Genomic DNA, 14966 nt, shown 5'->3' with positions numbered 1-14966 from the left:
ATACATCAGTTCAAAAACTACAATATGTACTAAAGCACACAATACACACAATACATGCATGCACATGGATAGGCACATACTCATACATACGTAGGACAAAACTTTAAAGAGCAAAACTATTTTTTTATTCAATGACCCAGTTTTTTGGGGGGATAAAAAATGTATGCATACTGTACAAAATTAAACCTGGATACTTGCTGAAGAAATTATTGAGATAACTATTGTCAATCAGTCAGTAACCTTAAACAGTCATCAGTTAGCATTGCTAGTGTGCTAATTGTTTGCTGGGAGCTACCTCCTTCGAGGTATATGTTACTTAAGATATGCTGTTATGTCAAAAGAGCTGATGCATATAATTAATAAAAAAAAATAAATAAATAAATAAATAAATAATATATATATATATATATATATATATATATATATATATATATATATATATATATATATATATTTTTTTATTTTTTTTATTATTATATGCATCAGCTCTTTCAACATAACGACATATCTTAAGTAATATATATATATATATATATATATATATATATATATATATATATATATATATATATATATATATATATATATGAAATAATAAATTCCTCACATAGATACATGAAGATATACATATTGAAAAGTTATAAATAACTAGATGAAATATAATAAATCAATAAAGTACTAGGATGGGGAACTTCGAGTTTTGAAACATTATTAAATGTTAATCACAGATAAGTTAAAGGAATAAAAAACATGAAATGTTACTATAAAATAAATTAATCATTTAGCGTTACAACAGAACAAAATGAAGAGGGAACTGATCTAATAACTATTTATATACAAGTTATTTAACATTTCCCGAGCTGCTGAATGATCTGCTTGCAGTATGAAACAAAACACACACACACACACACACACACACACACACACACACACACACACACACACACACACATCAACACATTAGTCCTTCAACATCAAGTGATAATTTAACAGTTTTAATTTATACATCTTGAGACATTAACAGAGAAGGAATAATAGTACAGTAAATGTAGGACAGTTTATACATCCTAATACATTTATCAATCTAGAACAACTTTAGTCACAATGACCAGCACATGACATGAATACATTCACTATGATAATCCATCTTCCCATGACAGAGATCAGAGCAGTAATAATAATGAATGGACTCTCATGACTAGTTATTCATGGAAAAAAATAGTTAAAATAATTAAATAAATAATAGTTGTTCTTATAAGTAGAAGAATGTCTAATGCATTTTACTGTAATGGATATATAAAACAACAGTTTGCTCAGTAATTCATTAGAGGGTGACTATTGTGCATCATAAGTGAAACATGCAGGTGAATATAGTTATAACTGAATTACACTCCTTGAAGACTTTTATATATTAATATTTGTAAATCAAGAACATCTGCATATTTCACTATTTTTTTCTACTTATAGGTGCCTGTTCATAATTCTGAAATTTCTATTTTGAAAAATCTCAATACATGTTCATTTGATAAAGTTTGTAATTTGAAATGTTGATAAGAGACACTAGAGAATATGCATTTTACAGCATTATCAAAATAAAATAATTATAAAACTCTCATATTGATTTATTGAACCATAGTTGTATTCTTAACACAAAAAAAATACCTGAAAATTTCCTAAAATATTCTGCCAAGACTCATAGATATGATTCTTTAGATAACAATGAGGTTCATGATCAGAGCACATGACATAACTTAGTATGGTAGTATAACTGTGTGAGTTCACATTTGATGGTTGAGAATGTTATGAAGCTATATATATAACACAGGCAACAAAAACTGTATTAATTTCACACACACACACACACACACACACACACACACACACACACACACACACACACACGCAGACACACACACACACACACACACACACACACACACACACACACAAAACTAAAAACAACTGAAATGCTTGTACATGTATATTTGGTCTACGGAAATTCATCTGACTTTCTTCCTTACCAAAAAAATTAAATTACTTTGTGACTCATTCGTAAACTTATATACAAATTAAGACTAGCTTAGTATGTCCACTCGCCTCCCAACTAGCTGAGGTGGAGGTTTGTGCCATTCTGTAAAAAGCTGGTAGAGGTCATACTTGTGCTTCCAATCCTGCACTCACTTCATCATCATCTTGAAGAATCTTCCTGTGAAGTGAACTCTGCCAGAAAGACGTGTAATTACTGCACTGTTCTCTATATCATATTCTTTGCAAGACAAACAAAATAGATTGGTAGTTTTTGAGTATCATTCCACTAAAAGCCAATAACAGGGAAAGAAGCAAGTATTAATTTGAATATCTTACTGCCCTTTATGTATTTATTTAATTATTTTGTTACGTAAAAGGATTTATTCACATAATGAGCAACATAACCAGTAAGAGAAGTTAATCTTAAGAATATACATCTTCCCCCCTTAAAGTATTACATCTGATTATATTTTCACTAGTCTTATCATTACTTACCCCTTTTGAATCTTTGTGCTTCTTTTTTGAGAAATCCACAATACAGATTCGGAAGAAGAGTATGATGTTCATGAGCATGATGATGGCAAGGCCTGCAATATACCAGTTCATCAATAAGATGAGTAAACACTATAATGGATTCAGCAGTAGACTATAGCAGCACTGATTCTGGCCTACTTAGTACAAACAAATGTGCCACTTAAGAAGTACTTTCTATACGGCACATCACTGCGGCAACACACACATACACACTAAAGTACACCAAGTACTATTCATAACTGACTTATGAAGCACATGATAGTAAGGCTTCCATTTATTTATATATCTAGCGGGAAAATAATTCGGTGGTGCACTCATATATACAGTGCAGTAATGACAGTTGGCAAAACCTACGTCAGTGTTATATTAGGTCCTGTTGGAGAGCATAGATCAAAAAATGTAGAACAATAACGCCACGTACCAACACTTCCCAGCGTGTACACAGGCAAGGATAGGTCATCCTTGTGAAGCACTATCCAGCGAGTCATCCAGCCCAGCACAGCGATCCTAAATACAACAAATGTGCCAATATTGAGCATGGAGTTCATTCGGTACTTAGGCTCCTTCTTGCTCACCCCTGTCAGGTTGAGCAACTGCCTTATGTGTAGGAAGATGCTGTTCACCTCCACAAACAGTGCCACCACAGCATACCTGGAAATCACCACAACCATGTTGAAAATAACAGAGAGAGAGAGAGAGAGAGAGAGAGAGTCATCGAAAAATCCCATCAGCTACTGAGCAGAGCCACTGGTGAGCAGTGTTGTAACAAGACAGGATATAACCGTTTCCACGTTCTCACAGTTGAGTGGTTAAGGCATGTACCCGTGATTCACTCCCACATTAGTCAGACATTCACTTTTCATGTGTGATTCCTACCGGGCTCAAACTGTCACAAAGTTAAGAAATTATATATGTAAAAAAAAAAAAAAAAAAACTGCATCAGTTCATCATTTTCTTAAAAAAAGAATAAGATTAACATGATTATATGACTTGCATCTTAAGGAATAATGAAGTTTGTGTAAAGAGATACAAACATCCTAGTACTGGCGACAGAGAAGGAATCAGACCACATGCGTTCACACTGACCCCACAAACATGGTGCTCCAGACAGCCAGGCCAAAACAGGATATCACGCAGGTGTGGTGCACCATCAACTCGTATGAGGAACGCTTACGGTGCCACAGAGCCATGTCCAGGAAGTCATGGATGAAATAACCTGTTGAAATAATTAAAACAGTATGTACAGTACTGCACTTGCAGGACAAAGCCCGTGTTTGCCATTAGCATAAATACTATTTTACTGCTTGCAGCAAAAGAAACATGCACAAACTCACAAGAAGCTGAGACTTATTTGTAATAATTTTGAGAGTTGTGATGGGAATTTTAAGTGCTGGCATTTCATAGATAAGAATATTTACGTATGATGAATCGATTATTATTATTATTATTATTATTATTATTATTATTATTATTATTATTATTACGCTTGGTTTTACTTGTGATCACTTTCCCCCCATATCAGAACTACGTATAAGTAAGGCAGCACATGCAGAGGCACCAGATTAAAGAAATAAAAGGAAAATAATTTTCAAACCTATTCTTTGAAGCCCCAAATGATTTACCAGCAAAGGAAAACAGCCTTTAATGATTAAAATGCTTTGAAACCCCCAAGCTAAATGTATCAAGAAGTGCAGCAAACCAACTGCGCAGTAATGCAAGATCATGATTAGCTAGTACTGTGATACTGCTACGAAAGCAAAAATTCAAGTACGTACCTACTATGAAAATAATGACTATGCTACATCATGCTTTCCGCATAACGCGTCATACAAATTGGGGAAATATCACGTAAATATAATTTCGAATCAAAGTAACTGATACTTATATGTATACAGTAAGCCCCCGCACTTGGCGAATTAATTAGTCTGGCGAAACTACCGCCAAATGCGAATTTCGCCAAGCACGAGTTCTTTTTACCATATAAATTGCCTAAAAAATGCCTCAATCAGTTTTTGGTCGTTGCCAAAGTCCCTCTTTTGACCCCTAAAATACCATCTTTCAAGCTGAAATAAAATCTTTTGCCTTCATATATTAGAACACATGTACAAAACAGACTAATAAACAATAAATAAAGCTTATAAGACATGATATAAAGGCTGTAACTCCAGTTTTTCCACCCGTTTCCCTCGGCCACTTTCGTCCTTGCCGCCACCACCATTGTCCTTCCCCCCACCAGTACCACCTGTTGCGCTGGTAGAGGCCTTGTTGACGGTAAATCACCAGAATTCGTTCCCGCGCTAGCAGAACAGAGGATAGCACAAACAAAATGGCTGAAGGGGACTCTCACACTGCGTTCTGGTAGATTTAGAGAGAGGTCTGACGTCACCAGGGAGCCACGTGGTTCACCGTGCTGCCACAAGGGAACCGCCAAGATTGAATTCAAATCGCCAAGCATGCACTCGGTGGTTCGTGGCCACCCTACCGCCAAAAGTGAATTTCGCCAAGCTGAGATTCGCCAAGTGCGGGGGCTTACTGTGTGCGTATATAATATATATATATATATATATATATATATATATATATATATATATATATATATATATATATATATGCAATGTTTTTATTTTTACACAAAGTATTTAGATACAGATTTATGCCATATTTGATTGATGAACCTTCAAAAATAGTATTTTCTCTAGATGCAACGAATACGTAGTCTAATAAAAGAATAAAAAAAAATCACAATTTTATGAAAGTGCTGTAGACATTCTCACCAATCACATTTATATATAAAAAAATCAAATTATTAACAGAAAAATGCAGATACTACACTATAAGAGTGCTAAGCAATTTGAAGAACCCCACTAAGAAAAGAGAAATAATTAAACATGTTTGGATGGGAGACAATATTTGTTAGATTATCTTTACCATGATGGGAGGAAACACTCCCCTAAGGTTGTCATCCTGCCTCCCTGTTAGTCATAACGTTCAAGGAGAGAGATAAAAACATCAGTGCACACCCTACATATTATTACAGTTGTAATGATCTGTACAGGTCACGTGAAATTCAAATTGAAAACATGTAAGACTAAACGACACTCCGGTTGTTAGTGCCGCTCTGCTCCCCGACTTACCCACAGAGAAGGAGACCAGCATGTGGGAGGAGCTCGTGTAGATGTTGATCAAGTCCTCCCCAAGCTTCGGGTGCTCGTAGAAACTGTAAGAGGAAATTTGTGTTTGAAACATGTGTATGACTATATATAAAGTGAAGAGTCAACATAAGATTTCATCATATCGTATCCGAATTCGCTTTCGTCACCACCACATCTATGAACCATACACATGCTGAATCACTCCTACGCCACTACTACTTTCAAAAGACTCTAGTTCAAGTTACACAACTTAATGATGCTGTTGCTATGATTCTAGTGACAGATTAACAAGATTTCAACATTATCAACCATCTCTGCGCCCTCAGCATATACGTAATATTCGTGACTAGCTAAATTACACAGCAATGCCCGGATCAAGGGAGAGCCCTCTACCAAATTTCATAACATTCACTTTTTTTTTTTTTCCATGAAAAGTGTACACACACACACACACACACACACACACACAGTGTATTATCGCATAAGATGAGAGCGTAAAGCACTTTTTAATACGGGTATGTTGGCTATATACATTACATAAATAATTCCCAAATCAAGGTTACTACAATTTTCTTTGACAATTTTCCTACATTGTAAAAGGGATTTCTAGGAAAAGAATAAAGGAAAATGTGTGTGTGTGTGTGTGTGTGTGTGTGTGTGTGTGTGTGTGTGTGTGTGTGTGTGTGTGTGTGTGTGTGTGTGTGTGTGTGTGTTTACCTGCAGTCGTCTGCTGGTCATCCAGCCAGTTTTCCCCATTACGGAGTGAGCTCAGAGCTCACACATTAAGAGGCTTGCCCATTTGCCTCGCCGCTCCGGGACTCGAACCCGGGCCTCTCGTTTGTGTGTGTGTGTGTGTGTGTGTGTGTGTGTGTGTGTGTGTGTTTCACTGTTTGATCTGCTGCAGTCTCTGACGAGACAGCCAGACGTTACACTACGGAACGAGCTCAGAGCTCATTATTTCCGATCTTCGGATAGGCCTGAGACCAGGCACACATCACAGACCGGGACAACAAGGTCACAACTCTTCGACAGGCTACACGTGAAAGGAGACACACCCAAATATCTCCACCCGGCCGGGTGGATCGAACCCCGGTCCTCTGGCTTGTGAACCCATTGCTCTAACCACTGAGCGAGCTACCAGGTGTGTGTGTGTGTGTGTGTGTGTGTGTGTGTGTGTGTGTGTGTGTGTGTGTGTGTGTGTGTGTGTAAATAGTAAGAAAGAAAGGAGAGGAAGATAGGTCAGATGGAATGGACAGCGTGTGAGTGGAAGAAGAGAGAGGTGGCAAAGATTGGAGACGGCTGGTTGAAGGGGCAGTGAGTGTGGAGTGTAGAGTGAGGTGGCAAAGAGGGGGCGAAGAGAGTGGGGCAGATGGGCGCTGAGGCAGGGGTTTAGGGGGGGAGCTTGACTACGTACACAAGAGAGAGAGAGAGAGAGAGAGAGAGAGAGAGAGCAAACTACGGCTATTTTTTGCGACAAAAATCTTTCCTAGAGACAAAGAGTGACGACAGTGTTTACGTATGTGTGTGTGTGTGTGTGTGTGTACTTGAGAGTTCCTAACATGCATACATGTTATTACCGTACATTAGTTTCTGTTTCTTTAGTAGTGTAGTGTGTTGCCTTCCTTCCCTTTGTGTGTGTGAATAATTGAGAAGTTTGAGAAGCATTAGTGATATCCCCCTCTCTCTCTCTCTCTCTCTCTCTCTCTCTCTCTCCCATTGTTCTACGTACTACTACTACTACTGCTAGAAACTGAACATAAAAATAAAACACACACACACACACACACACAGAACATGGCGTGACATATTTCTCTCCCTCCACTTCATGACTTCCTCCTTCTCCCACCATCACCAGCCCCCCATCCCCACAAAGACCCCCATAATTCCTGAGTGATGAGTTAGAACACCCATACAATGTGCCAGTCCCCCTCCTCTCCCTCACTCCTCCTGCACCACCAGCTTCCTCATTCCGCTTAAACTGTCACTTCCTGGTATCCAAAAGTGGGCGTCTCATGGTTTGTAAAGGAATTTTTAATAGGAAGATCGAGATGTTTTCACATTATGCCGCTATAGCGTAAAATAACAGAAAAATAATAATAAAGGAGTGTAGAGAATGGTTTTTGAAGGAAGGAAAGTGACGGAAAAGGAGAAAAAATAGTAACGGTGGATGAAAGTAGTTGGGAAAAGAACGAATGAATGGGATGTGAATTGGTAGAAATGAGGGAAGTGTCTGGTGGTGATGTGTGTGTGTGTGTGTGTGTGTGTGTGTGTGTGTGTGTGTGTGTGTGTGTGTGTGTGTGTGTGTGTGTGTGGATGAAAAGGAGAGGTGGAGGGGATAATATTTGTGTGTGGGGGAGGAGGAGAGGGAGGAGGTTAGAAAAGAAAAAGGGTTTGGGAGGGATGTGTGCTTGGAAGGGAAGGGAAGGAAAAATGTAATGGGGATGACTGGTGTCTTTTGCTTTGATTGTTATTGAATTACTGTGACAATAACAACAATAACACTCACGTAAAAAAAAAATTTCTAACAGCCAAAAAAAAAAAGAATAAATAAATAAAAAAAGTAACTCTTCAACCCAATTCATCTCAACAAAGTCATTAAACATCAAAGTAAACAAAAACATTAATAAACCAATAACAACTATAATAACACTACTCAACAACTCAATATCATCAAAACTCCCAGTGCTTCAGGAAGGTTACGCTAATCTACACATTCCTTTTTATCTCGTTATGTAAGTTACAGTACATGGTCAAAGCAACGTGCTGATTGGTTGGCTGCCTGGGATAAGTATAGCGTAGAGCCAGTAAGATGCCTGTTGAGTGACGGAGTTAGGCTACGATTGGTTGAGTATTGAGTGACTGAGGTGATGGCAGACTCTGAGATGTTGTGCAGGGGAATGAAGGATGATTGGTCGGTTAGGTTATGAGGATGATCAATGTTGAAGTGGTTAGGTGAATGTTTACGTAAGATGTGAAGAAATTAGAGGAAATAATGAAAAGAACTGGTAGAAAGGGGGATACGTCATTTTTAACTCTTCTTACTGTCGTCTCTTTTCCTTTTTCTCAACGCCACCTCCTTTTTTCTACAATCTTCGTAAATAAATTAATAAACAAGAATAAATTAAGTTAGTCATTCCCATTTTCACTATTTTATACAACAATGCACCAAGCTGGCTGGTTTTCTTTTCTTTTTTTTTTTTTTTTCATTTGGGTAGGTTGATAGCGCAGCCTGCGTAACTTACTGCTGTCGAGATAAGGTTCTTTACAATAGGCTACGTACATCATTTACAGCAACCTTATCAGTATAGTAATTCTCATCTCTCTCTCTCTCTCTCTCTCTCTCTCTCTCTCTCTCAGCTTTTTTCCTTCTTTCATCCCTTTTCCCTCTTATTTTTATCCACTCCTTTTGTTTCTTGCACTCTTACGGTGTTATTATGCTCTCTCTCTCTCTCTCTCTCTCTCTCTCTCTCTCTCTCTCTCTCTCTCTCTCTCTCTCTCTCTCTCTCTCTCTCTCTACTATTTTTCCATTCATCCCTTTTCCCTCTTATTTTTATCCATTCCTTTTATTTCTTGCACTCTTACGGTATGCTCTCTCTCTCTCTCTCTCTCTCTCTCTCTCTCTCTCTCTCTGAGTAATTACTATGAAGAGGTCGCCGGAACACTGCCACACTGCCACCGCCACTTTATCTCTTGTTAGATAACACGAGTAGGCTTCTCACCGCCCCATGTTGGACCTTTTCAGCAAGCCAAAGTACACGGTAAACACTCCACTCTTTCCTTGTTCTGTAACGCAAGTGCTCATGTAACTGACACCCAGATAGCTCACTTTGTACTTTTATGTCTGTATTTCTTTGCTTAGGACTGATACCTGACGAAGAAGACGGGGGTAAGGGAGTATTCTTTGTATCTCCTCATTTTGATACGCTGTTAACCTTCATTGCTATGACGTGTTTCCATATCCATTCTGCTTACTATTTGGTGATTTTATACAGCTTCAGAAACTTATGTGGGGATTAAAATAGTGAAGATTCTGGCCATTAATATTCGGTTCTTCATAAACTCCTTCTAATGTAAATAAAATCGTCTAACCATACCCAACTCATGGTAAAAAATGCGTCCTAGTAGGGAAGGGGGTTAAATTCGGAAATATAAGGATGCAAGACAGAGTGGTTATTTATTCATCTATTTGTTTATTTTAATGGTATGGTTGTATAATCTGGTCTGCATATCGTTACCTAATAACTGTCACATCCTTCAGACAAAAAAAAAAAAAAAAAAAATCGAGTATTCTGTTTCCTCAAATCCATAAAAAAAAAAAGTTAAAACCACTTTTTTTTTATTTCCTGTAGAATAAAGTAAAGTAACGAAGTATACAATATATATATATATATATATATATATATATATATATATATATATATATATATATATATATATATATATATATATAAATTTAAAACCAAAAAGTGAAGGAAGAAAGCAAGGAAGGAAGAAAGAAAGAAAGAAAGAAAGAAAGAAAGAAAGGAAGGAAGAGGGAAGAGGGAGAGAAAAAAAGACGGAATAAAGAGAAGTGATGAAGCAGCATTTGGTATTTCAAACATACAAGGAAGAAAAAGAAGAAAGGAAAAAAACGTTAGACAACACGTAGCTTAGAAAATATCCAAGGAAAAGCTCTTTAAGAAAGCATGCATTTTACTTATAAAGGATAAAAAAAAAAAGGAAGAAAGGAAAGAGGACATTTGAGACAGCATGTAGTACGAGTCATGTATCGCAGCGAGCCAATAAAAACAACACGATATTTTCACCGCGACCATATCAACACATCCCGACTCCAATCTTTCGCTCTGAGTGCACCACAACATCCGTCTCTGTGGCACCACCAGCGCCTCTGTGCCCTGACTAATCCTGCTGTGCCTATTTACCTGCCAAGCTAAATAACGAGAGAGGTGCAGTGTGGCATGCAGGAAATAAACAGACAGGCAGAGATGTGTGTGTGTGTGTGTGTGTGTGTGTGTGTGTGTGTTGCGCACGGGTGCATCACGAACACGAACACTCAGTCACGGGCAATTGAGAGAAGCATCCGGAAGTGGTGTGAATGGAACTAGAATGGCACACACTCAGCGGCGCTCATTGTGCATGACTATTGCAGGAGTGTTGTTGCTTGTGGATGGGTTGTCCTTCTGTCCTGTTGCTGTATAGGAGTCTATTTCATCACTTCACACCACACACACACACGCACATTCTTCGGCTCACTGATTGATTTGATTCACGGACTGACTAAAAAAAATAAATAAATAAATAAAATAAATGAAGCTAAGGAATAAAAATGAAGGGAAATTGATTTGCTATTCATGTTAGAATTTTGTTAAAATCCTATTATTAGGAAAAGTATGGTAAAAAAAAAACATAATTAAAAAGGAAAAAGAAGAAAATGGACTAAAAAGGAAAAAGAAGAAAATTACCATTCTTGATAAAGGGATGAAAACGTGAATAAGAATTAGAAAAGACAATATACAACTCTTGCCGAGAAATTTGATTTAAAAAGTATTAATTTTGAAAACGTTAATGATATTGGGCAAGGAAAATGGAAAGAACGAAAACTGAACATTACTTAGAAAGCGAATACGGTGTAAAAAGGAAACATAATCTAATCTAACTACTTTTCTCTCTCCTCTCCTCTCATCCTTCACCCTTGACCTTGTTCCCTCTTTTCCTGTTCCTTCCTTTCCTTAGCGTTCCTTGCCCTTCCTCACTTCCTCCCCTCTCTTTCCGCTCACTCGCTCATCTCAAATCCTCATCTCATTTCTCAACCTTTGTATAATGCATGTGCGATAAATATTATGATCTCTCTTAACTCCGCGCTGATTGATTCCTCACTGTTTGGCTTTACTTGGCAACCACGTAATACATCTCTAATACTGAAGATTTTACCAAGGCTATCAATTCATGCAAGGATGTTTATCCAGTGTACTAACTCATTCGTCTTCCAAGAATCATATTTGTTGAGTAAATACACACCCAAATTTTTTTTTTTTCTGGTAAAGCTTGTAAAGATATATATATATATATATATATATATATATATATATATATATATATATATATATATATATATATATATATATATAAAGGAACATTTCTCATTTAATGTTTCTTCTGAAGATCAACAGTTTCAGTACTAGATGAACTTAAAAGGAGGAAAAACTGGAAAGGTAGGAAAAGAGAAAGATCAAAGAGTAAATAAGAGATTGAGAGGAAAAAGATGAATAAGAGTTTGGAATAACCACGTTCACACTGTAGTAGTAGTAGTAGTAATAATAATAATAGTAGTAGCAGTAGCAGCAGCAGCAGCAGCAGCAGCAGCAGCAGTAGTAGTAGAACCTACGGATGATTAAAAAATAGGAAGGACAGACTAGCTGATAACAAGATGGATAGATGAGATAAGGAAGTTTGGCTGGACTGGGATCAAACAGACAGACAGTCAGAAATAAGTGAAGAGGATTAGGGAAGGCCAGTAACCTGCAGTGAAATTATAGAACCTGGTGGTGGTGGTGGTGGTGGTGTTGAAACGAAAGAGGAAGGCTAAAGTGCTACACTATATCCTTGTCAGACACCAAAAGGGCAGCTGCAGCAGGAAGGTCGTGAATGTAATATTAAATACGTGGAACTACACACACACACACACACACACACACACACACACACACACACACACACACACATACTTAAGTAAGACATGATATTATCTTTCTGAATATTTGATAAAACAGTTCTCTTCTTCATCAGCCTACTTGAGAGAGAGAGAGAGAGAGAGAGAGAGAGAGAGAGAGAGAGAGAGAGAGAGAGAGAGAATAAACAGCTAAATGACTGTTATAAATTTATTTACATTTTCAGGATATTGAAAAATAAAATTAATAGAGCAAAAAAATACGACGCACAAGCTCTCTCTCTCTCTCTCTCTCTCTCTCTCATCTGGGAATGATTGGATGCATGAACAAAAGGGAGGAAGGGAGAGAGAGTGGGAGATGGGAGGAGGGGGAGTTGAACTAGAGAAAGAGAGAGCCCAGAATCGGTCATTATATAGATCCATTCGCCTGAGAGAGAGAGAGAGAGAGAGAGAGAGAGAGAGAGAGAGAGAGAGAGAGACTATTAAATAGGGTTAACGCCGTCCTAATCCAATAAAGTAAGAATTTGAAATATGATACGTCAATAATTAGAAAGTCGATAAGCGGCGAGGCTTGAATAAATAAGCAGCTCTTTAAGAAGTGACTGATTGAACTAAGATAAAAAAAAAAAAAAACTGCTTATGTGTGAACCTGTCTACTGTATCTGTCGGTCTACTTGTGAGCGTTGGGTTCTAAGCAGTCAAGAAAATGACTGTAAGAACGTAAGAAAGAAAGGGAAGCTGCAAGAAGCAAGAAACCTAGCTCTCTACGTCATCAATATTAATTTTATCTACCTGTCTACTAGCTATATTTGTGTCTATTTCTGAGTGATGATTTCTGAGTAGAGTCAAGAAGAGATTGTAAAAACGTAAGAAAGGGAAGCTGCAAGAATCGTGATAGTCTCTGTATGAAACTTAGCTATACCTACGTCCACTTATCAATATTTAGCCTATCTAATCTTTTAAAGCGCTGTAATGATTCGGCATTCACAGTCTGATTACTGAGTCTATTCCATTCGTTTACCACTCTATTGGAAAATAAATGGTAAATGTATAAGTTTACCGAAATTTAGTTGTGTTGACGTGTGAATCAAGGTTGCCTGGCAGGAGTGTTCATGAAGATATTAGTCATTTTGAAGCGGCTGTTATTTCTTTTCTTAGTATTGGAAGACATATAGAGAATAATATCATTGCAGGAACAAAGAAGAGGATTTCCTTACTTACTTTCTTTTTTTTTCGTTTGCTTAAAAGCACAATAAAAAAGCAAGAAAGGAAAGCTACTTAACCTGTATATGTCGATAGGTATAATGGAATAACCCAACATAAGTGATGACTGAGACTAGTAATGTATATCAACTGAAGGAATACCTTCACAATTGCACATACATAAAGTAACTCATAAGAGTGAAAGTACAGTACCTTAGGCCGTGTGCGCTAAATAGATACTCGGCTCAACCGAAAAGCTCTGGGTTCGAGTCCCGGGAGCGGCAAGGCAAATGGGCAAGCCTCATAATGTGTAGCCCCTGTTCACCTAGCAGCAAGTAGGTACGGGATGTAATTCGAGAGGTTGTGGCCTCGCTTTCCCGGTGGGTGGAGTGTGTTGTGGTCTCAGTCCTATCCGAAGATCGATCTATGAGCTCTGAGCTCTCTCTGTAATGGGGAAGGCTGGCTGGGTGACCAGCAGACGACCGTGGTGAATTACACACACACACACACACACACACACACACACACACACACACACACACACACACACCTGATAGACGTCCCACCATATCACCACTTCTCAAATAGCTAAGCAATACCTAGGCATCATATGAAGGCGATACCTATACAATTAGCTCACGTAACGCTGCCTCCCTCCACGTGCGTCACGTGCTCAAACGCAGTTACATCACAGGAGGGCCCAGGACTGCCAACCGTACCGAATGCACATATTGTGAGGAGGTGACTGGGACGGTTATTACTAGTACCGAATATTCATGATAAAGAGCTAGGAAAGGTTAGTAGTAGAAGAATGTTGAGATTGTGAGAGAATGCATAAAAGATTGGACTGGTATGCAAAAAATTTATTACTCTACAGATTAATTTGCTTTCTTAGAAAACAAACCTAAATGGGTAAGACTAGGAAACTTAAGACTGCTATGTACGTCGAAAATTAAGGAAGGACTGCGTTGGTATGCGGAGAATTATCATACAACGGATGAAGTTAAGTGGGTGTCTCAGAACATTACTTCCTGTCATGCGAAGAAAAAAAAAATAGAAAGGAATGAATGTCTGTCAGGGTTACTTTTAAAAATAGTATACACCAGTGGTTCCCAAACGTTTTTCTGTCATTTTACCCTGCACCCAGTTCAACCATCCAGATTTCCCCCTTCATGTGTATGAGGGAAAGAGCAGTTAAAACACACTGAGACTATTTACTAATTTATTTTTCAAATGTACAAATATACTGATAAACTTAGAGTAAAGTGGATAGAGAGCAGTTAGTAACAACTAAGCATAGCCATAGAGAGCGGCTAGTAACAAATAAAAGGACTTTTGATTTGACAGATTTTTTTTAGTTAGTAGGTAGTGTAATTATTTCC

The 14966-nt window shown here is 37.7% G+C and overlaps 1 protein-coding gene across 1 annotated transcript in view; it reads right to left on the bottom strand.

Annotated features, from left to right (window-relative positions):
* Positions 1 to 1608: 1608 nt before the first annotated feature.
* LOC123505761 (TLC domain-containing protein 2-like) overlaps positions 1609 to 14966 on the bottom strand; it is a 34814-nt gene continuing 21456 nt past the window's right edge. Inside the window, exons 2-6 of the mRNA XM_045257421.1 lie at positions 5697 to 5779; positions 3649 to 3778; positions 2984 to 3213; positions 2524 to 2615; positions 1609 to 2220 (exon numbers count right to left, since the gene is read on the bottom strand). Of these exons, the coding sequence (XP_045113356.1) occupies positions 2152 to 2220; positions 2524 to 2615; positions 2984 to 3213; positions 3649 to 3778; positions 5697 to 5779 (604 nt within the window). The 3' untranslated portion in view covers positions 1609 to 2151. The remainder of the gene's footprint in view (positions 2221 to 2523; positions 2616 to 2983; positions 3214 to 3648; positions 3779 to 5696; positions 5780 to 14966) is intronic.

The sequence above is a fragment of the Portunus trituberculatus genome, chromosome 18, assembly GCF_017591435.1.
Source record: "Portunus trituberculatus isolate SZX2019 chromosome 18, ASM1759143v1, whole genome shotgun sequence".
NCBI lineage: Eukaryota > Metazoa > Arthropoda > Malacostraca > Decapoda > Portunidae > Portunus > Portunus trituberculatus.
Note: the sequence above shows the minus strand (reverse complement) of the source record. Positions and strands in the feature narration are given on the sequence as shown.